The sequence below is a fragment of the Pongo abelii genome, chromosome 18 (assembly GCF_028885655.2).
Source record: "Pongo abelii isolate AG06213 chromosome 18, NHGRI_mPonAbe1-v2.0_pri, whole genome shotgun sequence".
In the NCBI taxonomy this organism is placed as follows: domain Eukaryota; kingdom Metazoa; phylum Chordata; class Mammalia; order Primates; family Hominidae; genus Pongo; species Pongo abelii.
This window is the reverse complement of record NC_072003.2, coordinates 11786353-11794630: the sequence shown is the minus strand read 5'-3', so window position 1 is coordinate 11794630 and position 8278 is coordinate 11786353. Positions and strand designations below refer to the sequence as shown.

At 43.8% G+C, this 8278-nt stretch overlaps 1 protein-coding gene across 10 annotated transcripts in view; it reads right to left on the bottom strand.

The window, feature by feature from the left end:
- Nucleotides 1-3648: 3648 nt before the first annotated feature.
- ATF7IP2 (activating transcription factor 7 interacting protein 2) overlaps nucleotides 3649-8278 on the bottom strand; it is a 95017-nt gene continuing 90387 nt past the window's right edge. For all 10 annotated transcript variants that reach the window (XM_054533455.2, XM_054533452.2, XM_002826111.5 and 7 more), the window contains 2 exons: nucleotides 6318-6403; nucleotides 3649-5466 (listed from right to left, as the gene is read on the bottom strand). In XM_054533455.2, coding sequence (XP_054389430.1) covers nucleotides 5053-5466; nucleotides 6318-6403 — 500 coding nt within the window. In that variant the 3' untranslated portion in view covers nucleotides 3649-5052. The remainder of the gene's footprint in view (nucleotides 5467-6317; nucleotides 6404-8278) is intronic.

Below are 8278 nucleotides of genomic sequence, written 5' to 3'. Positions count from 1 at the left end.
GGGGACAACAAGGATAGGAGAAGGGTCTGGGACAGCAGCTGATTTTTCTTGTTTTTGGTCCTTTCATTATCCTTCTAATATTTTAACGTTAGGCCTGGGGGATTATTAGGGGGAATATTATTGTTGCTAGCTTTATCCTTTTTATCCCTTACGTTACTTGGCTTATTTCCCATCTTGATGGCTTTGGGGTGAGGCTCAATCTCCCTTTACTGGAAATTTCTCACGTATTAGGGTGAGGCTCAATTTCCCTTACTGGAAATTGCTTGCCAAAACTTTTGGAGTGAGGCTCAATTTCCCCTACTGGAAATGTCTTGCCACTTCTTCTTACACTTTCAATCTCCCAGATCCCCCGACCAAGGAATACTTCACCACCCCCGAGGCTTTTCTTGCCTTGGTATCTCCCAACCACCAAGGAAATACTTTGCCGCTTTTGCAACGTTTCTTACCTTGGTCTGTGCACAGAGTTACGTAGTCGCTGTGGTATGTGAGGATCCTTTCCCCAGGGTCTCCGGTTGGTTTCTTTCCGCTTTGCTGAGAGTCTGGGTTTATTCATCATACCGGGTGGGTCTCAATTCCTTACCCGAGGCTGCTGCAACAAGGCAGCGCACTTCTCCTGATGGGAGCAGTCTAGACCCGCCCCAGATGGAGAATGGGAATCTCGGGCAAGCCCCCAAATTGTTCTTTTTCTGAGACGGAGTCTCACTCTTTCACCCAAGCTGGAGTGCAGTGGCACTATCTTGGCTTACTGCAAGCTCCGCTTCCTGGGTTCAGGCCATTCTCCTGCCTCAGCCTCCCGAGTAGCTCGGACTACAGGCGCCCGCCACCGTGCCCGGGTAATTTTTTGTATTTTTAGTAGAGACGGGGTTTCACCGTGTTAGCCAGGATGGTCTCGATCTCCTGACCTCATGATCCATCTGCTTCAGCCTCCCAAACTGCGGAGATTACAGGTGTGAGCCACAGCGCCTGGCCCCAAATTGTTATAAATAAATTTTCAGTGCCACAAAAGAAATAGCACTCGAACATAAATTTAATTTTCTCAGCAAGGCAATTTTACTTCTATAGAAGGGTGTGACTCATGGGTGGAGCAATGGTGAGAACACACCTCAACAAGGGAGGGGGAAGGGGTTTTTATTCCTGACTCAGGTAGCCCCTACTGCTGTGTCATTCCCCTATTGTCTAGGGTTAGACAACACAGTCTAAGCTAATTCCGACTAGCTATTTTAAAGAGATCAGGAGTACGAGCTGGAGTGGCAGGGTGAGTAGTTTGGCGGGAAGGGCGGTTACAGAACAGGTGACTCAGGATGACTCAGGTCAGAGCAGGTGACCAGGGTGACTCAGGACAGAGCAGGTGACCAGGAGAAGAGATGTGAACTACTGATTAGAACTGGTGGAAAAGGTTGTTTACTGCAACTAGGGGTGAGGAGAACGAGGAAGTTAAGCTTTAAAATGGAGAACAAAGAACTGAACATACTGACATACTGATTCTTTGAAGAGAAATTTAGAACTCGTGGTATTCAACAAGAACAAGGATCTCTCATGGGGCCAGACTTGTTCCTATGCATGAGAGCTGGTGGAGAAGGCCACACAAACTGTTCCCTTTGTGTCTATTGTGAAGCCTGGAGTCACCATCGGTCAACCAGGCAGGCTGTTGGGGAGGAAGGATGGATGTGGTTGGGACCAAGTACAAACTGGAACCTGTGTCACCAATCCCACCTTGAAGCCATGGGAATAATGGGCTGTGGGAAAAACACACAGCAGCACCCATACGTGCCCTGTACTTGGACAGGCTAGAGGTGGCTTTGATGGCAACTGCAGGTCCATCAACTCGCAGATGAGCAACAGTGCACACCACCAGCCTCATTCTGATGTCCTGCACTGCCCTTCGGAACCCAAGACATATGATGCCATTTCACTTCTGCTCTCTAAATCTCAGCAAATGTCTCATGATCAATGCTAACCTTGAACCAGCCAAGGAAGGAAATCCTGGGCAGGTAGTTCTAGCTTAGCTATGGGGACACAGTCCAGAACCACCACACTTACCTTGTGATACACCTCTCACTGAAGATTGGAAATACCAGAGGTTTGCTTCCCCAATTCACCTTGCAACTTGAACATAAGCCCTAGGATTAGCCAATCAGATGCTGGGATTTCAATCTGGAGCCAGAAGGCAGCAAAGAGTGTGAATTCTAACTGTCCCTTCAGTCTAGTTGCCACAGACAGCAGAGCATGGTGTACACAGCATGAATCAGAACCATGTAGCTGGTTTTGAATCCTGGCTGTAATAATTCCCTGGGCCTCTGTGACCTTGCACAAGTCTCCTAAGCTCTCTGGGCCTGTCTCTCTATCTTTAAAATGGGCATAAAATGTCTAACATATCATTATGTAGAATGTGAATTGCATAAACTGTATCAGGTTCCAAACTTCATTGGGTTGTTGCAAAGTATTTTTTTTCCTTGAGTCTCTAGGATTCCTAGTGATTCCTTGGGCCACTCCATAGCCTTTTCTCAATGTATTCAATTTTCAGTCATCACTCAGTTTGATTCTGTTACCTAATGAAGGTATAAAGGTTTCCCACTGGAAGTATAGGAAGCATTTCGTGGGGTGGGGTCAGGGTGTGGGTTCTCTGTACTGTGTGACTGTGTTACTGGCAGGACTTTTGTCCTTAGGCTGGCTGGCTCCTTCCTGGTATCACTGCTGTGTTAACAGTTGAGGATCTGCCTATAATCCAAGCACTTTAGGAGGCCGAGGCAGAAGGATCCCTTGAGCCCGAGACCAGGCTGGGCAACATAGTGAGACCTCATCAATACTAAAGTTCAAAAAAATTAGCCATGCATGGTGGTACACACCTGTAGTCCCAGCTACTTAAGAGGCTAAGGTGGGAGGATCACTTGAGCCCAAGAAGTTGAGGCTGCAGGGGCACTGATGGTGGTGCCACTGCACTCCGGCCTGGGTACACAGAGATCCTATCTCAGAAACAAATGAACAAACAAAACTGTTGATCTTGCCCCTGCCTCGCCAAAAGACAAAACAGTAAGGCTTTTTTTTGAGACAGAGTCTTGCTCTGTCAGCCAGGCTGGAGTGCAGTGGTGCGATCTCGGCTCACTGCAAGCTCCGCCTCCCGGGTTCACACCATTCTCCTGCCTCAGCCTCCCAAGTAGCTGGGACTACAGGCGCCTGCCACCACACCCAGCTAATTTTTCGTATTTTTTGTAGAGACAGGGTTTCACCATGTTAGCCAGGATGGTCTCGATCTCCTGACCTCGTGATCCACCTGCCTCGGCCTCCCAAAGTGCTGGGAATATAGGAGTGAGCCACCGCGCCTGGCTACAGTAATGCTTTCTGAGGTACCACCGCTTAAGAGGTTTGCTGTCAGCCTTTCTCCCTCTTCCTGTGTTCATAAAGGCTCATTTGTTAGAGACTTGAGCATCGATCATCTTTCCAGATGGCCCACTGGCTGCAGATGCAGGTTCACTTGGTAATGGGTACCAAAATCTTATTTCTAGGCTGTGTCTTTGGGCTTCACAGTGAGTGAATGTCTAGTCCATGGCAATCCCAGGGTGAGTTCCTGGCTCTGAGCAGGAAATGGAACTCACAGGGCAGTTCCTCTCATGAATCAGTAATTTTCTTAAAAGTAAAGACATAGAAGACTGCAGAAAATAACAGCTTTATTACTGCAGATGTGAGAGCATTTACAAAATGCCAAGGAAAACCATTCCCTGTTTTGAGCCTCTGGAGCCTGAACTCTCACCATGTACCAGGAAAGAATGCCCCTCTTTCGAACTTTCAAACAGTTGGGATTATTTTTGTTTCTTATCATCCCAGTTATTTTCTCAAGTTTGCCTCCATTGGGCCCTGTTCAGTTTCTTGGGCTGCTTGTACTAGTCACAGCTCCACTTCCATCACTTCTCTGGAAGAGGTGGGCACAAGACACATCTAAGCCCCTTAGTACTGTGATGGCAGCCAGGAAATGATCAAAGGGTAGCATTTAGGAAATCAGCAAACTAAAGCTTCAAATCTAAGGTGGACAATTCCATTCTCAACTCAAATAGGTTGGGTAATGCTTTCATAAGATACTATTATGTTTTTGTGTACACAGCACACAAATTTTATTATGTCTACAAACAGATTCAGGAAAGATCTCCAGGCTATTTCCCCAAATGACTGACAAAGTGCAAAACAAAACAAAAAAGAGGAGGGGCACAAATGAATAGCCCACTTAGAAGCTGAATAGAATGGGAAGCCATTTCTTTTCATAAAATCTTTTAATTTTTGGCCAGACATGGTGGCTTACGCCTATAATCCCAGCACTTTGGGAGGCTGGGGCAGGTGGATCCCCTGAGGTCAGGAGTTTGAGACCAGCCTGACCAACAAGGTGAAACCTCATCTCTACTAAAAATAAATTAGCCGGGCGTGGTGGCAAGCGACTATAGTCCCAAGCTACTTGGGAGGCTGACATAGGAGAACTGCTTGAACCTGGGAGATGGAGGCTGCAGTGAGCTGATACTGTGCCCCTGTACTCCAGCCTGGGCAACAGAGCAATATTCCATCTCAAAAAAAAAATCTTTTAATTTTTATAATTAACTTTCATCATGCAGCCCAACATGTCATCTTTTCATAAAATCTTGGTAGAGGTGCACTCCAGGGATGATCTGGCTCTCAGTCAAGGGCTGACTTTTCCTGTAGCTATGCTGACCACAGTAGGTCACTAAAAGCTGATTGTTAATGGAGGAAACAGTGGCTGCTTGTATCCTAGGTCTTCTGATAGCAGCAGAAGTTCCACAGTCACCAAAGGTATTCTTCACAACGCACCTCAGCAACACGGGCCCATGATAGCATATGTTTTAGAACTTATCCATTGGAAGGACATATTTAATACAAACCAGAAATTCATCAAATTACTGGCCACTTACAACATATAGAAGAGGACTGTCCCAATAGAAAGGGCTCACAATCTGAGCTGGCCTTTTACAACGGCAAATAGTAATACAGTAACATTGTAAACAAATATGAAAAAAAGAGTAGTATAATATATAATTATTAAAGACCTCTCTTTTAGGTAAGATTTTCAGAAAACCCAGGGATAGATTTTATATCACAGAATGGTCCATATCGTCCAAAAATATCTTTTGATTGGACAGTAAAATAGTATCTGTTGGAAGCTAAAAACTGAGATAAAGTACAGGCCATGGGGAGTGGTAAAGCTTTAATTTCTCCAATCTTCTTCCAAATCAACTTATTATTAGAGTTCTCATGACACAGGAAGAGGTGGTAGCTTTCTACAGGAGCGCACTTGGGATTGATTTTGGTTATATTCCAAGTCAGGGCAATGCCATTGGGTCTGAAAACCCGTTTCACTTTGAGCTCAGGCTTCTGGGGAGGAAGTGTGTCTCGGGTTTTGTCTACTAATTCAGGTAGTGGTGTTGGTGGTTCTGGGAGAGGTGGCAGGTGCTCAAAGGACTCAGGAACCTAAAAACACAATTGTAAGAAAATATAGCTTTTAAAGTGGTCAATTGCAGTTGTAGAAATATGTATTTCTCATTCTTCAATCCATTTATCAAAATAATAAAAGGATATTTCAGTAATATGTGAGGCTGGATCCAGTCCTTTAAGCATAATCCTCTTTTGGATTTAAGATTTCTACACCCTGGAATATCAATAATCCAGAATGGGTTAGGTTCCAGACATGTGGGATAAATATTCCATCTCATTTCCAAATTGCGTTCTCAAACACTATACTAATTTACATGAAAAGTGTCAGCGTGGCTGGGTGCATTGCCTCACCTGAAGTCAGGAGTTTGAGACCAGCCTGGCCAACATGGCAAAACCCCATCTCTACTAAAAATACAAAAATTAGCTGTGCGTGGTAGTGCATGCCTGTAATCCCAGCTACTCGGGAGGCTGAGGCAGGGGACTCACTTGAACCCAGGAGGTGGAGGTTGCAGTGAGCCGAGATCACGCCACCACACTATAGCCTGGGCGACACGGCAAGATTCCGTCTCAAAAAAAAAACAAAAAAACAAAAAAACAAAAACAAGGGTCAGTGTATGTTTGAGAACACCCTTTTCCTCCCATCCTCATCAACAATGGCTATTGCTTCTTTTCCAATTTGTTCAATAAAAAAAGTATTTGTTTTAATTTCTGTAGCTTCTGTAAAACTCAATTTAATAATTTTAATTGTATAAATAAGGAGATTAACAGCAGCACATTAAATTGTTTTCTAAGCTGAAATGTGACCAAAATGTTTCTTCAAGAGTAAGATAGGTACTTCCCACTCAATTTGGAATAAATATCCCTTACAGAGCACTTTGAATCAGTACCTGGGCTCCATTTTGTGCCAATGGGGTTGTTTCTTTTGAGTTTGAAACAGCTTTCGGATGTGACTCCAGCGGGGATACTGGACTTTCTGTGAACAACACAAGGTTTAAGAAGTAAATGTTATCTGCAATAATCAATTCTATAGCCTTTAAGCTATAGTTTACATCTTTGGTGGTAATTAAATGTGAATTAAAATTATAAAACCGTGAATTATGAAGATACACTTTTAATTAAAGTTCAAGATACAGAGGTACCAAATATAGAAAATTTTTAAGGTGACAAAAATTCCCCTTAAGGTAAACACTTCAGACATTGTGTAACTGGGAACTAGATAAGTTTACACATGGGACAGAGATCTCTGATCAATGATCTTAGAGGCAAATTTTCTCGTTAGGCCAACAAACATGTCCACAAACACAGAGCCATTTATAATCTACACCCAAGTTTTAGGAATTCAAACTAAAAATCATGTGGGTTGGGGTTAAAGAAATCTCAACTAATGAGGTCTATGCTCGTCTGGAAGGAATTAGGTATAAAATGTGGAGTGGGGAAAAGAAGAGTGGAAGGAGGAGAAACAGAAAGGAAAATAGATGGTGACAAGAAGAAAGGAGGCGAATAGGAAAAATGTGGGTGGGTGGGAGGGAAAGAAGGTACAAGTAGGCAAAAGAATGGATAGAAAACAACCGGGGAGGCTGCGCATAGTGGCTCACATCTGTCATCCCAGCACTTCAGGACGCAGATGACTTGAGGTCAGGAGTTCCAGATCAGCCTGGGCAACATGGTGAAATCCCGTCTCTACTAAAAATACAAAATTAGCCGGGTGTGGTGGCGCATGCCTATAGTCCCAGCTACTCGGGAGGCTGAGACAGAGAATTGCTTAAACCCGGGAGGTGGAGGTTGAAGTGAGCCAACATCAAGCCACTGCATTCTATCCTGGGTGACAGAGGACAGAGCGAGACTGTCTCAAAAACAAACAAACAAACAAAAAGTATTTCCAGTTCTAAATCACTAAGAAATCACCAGACTGTTTTCCACAATGGTGGAACTAATTTACATTCCTACCAACAGTGTAAACGCATTCCTATTTCTCTACATCCTCGCCAGCATCTGTTGTTTTCTGACTTTAATAATCGCCATTCTGACAGGCATGAGATGGTATCTCATTGTGGTTTTGATTTGCATTTCTCTGATGATCAGTGATGTTGAGCTTTTTTTCATGTTTGTTGGCCAAATGTACGTCTTCTTTTGAGAAATGTCTGCTCATGTCCTTTGCCCACTTTTTAATGGGGTTGCTTTTTCTTGTAAATTTGCTTAAGTTCCTTATAGATTCTGGGTATTAGAACTTTGTCAGATAGACAGATTGCAAAAATTTTCTCCCATTCTGTAGGCTGTCTGTTCGCTGATGATAGTTTCTTCTGCTGTACAGAGGCTCTTTAATTAGAACCCATTTGTTGACTTTTGCTTTTGTTGCAATTGCTTTTGGCGATTTCATCATAATATTGTCATTTGGCCTAGCAGTCTCATGACTGGGTATACACCCAAAGGAATATTAATCATTCTATCATAAAGATACATGCATGTATATGTTAACTGCAGCACTATTCACAATAGCAAAGACATGGAATCAACGCAAAAGCCCATCAATGATAGACTAGATAAAGAAAATGTGGTACATATACACATGGAATACTATGCAGCCATAAAAAGGAATGAGATCCTGTTCTTTGCAGGGACATGGATGGAGCTGAGGATAATTCCTCAGCAAAGTAACGCAGGAACAGAAAACTAAATACCACATGTTCTCACTTATAAGTGGGAGCTAAACAATGAGAACACATGGACATAGGGAGGGGAACAACACACACTGGGCCTGTTGGGGGAGGGCAGGGGGTGGACAGAACATCAGGAAAAATAGTTAATGCATGCCAGGCTTAATACCTAGGTGATGGGTTGATAGGTGCAG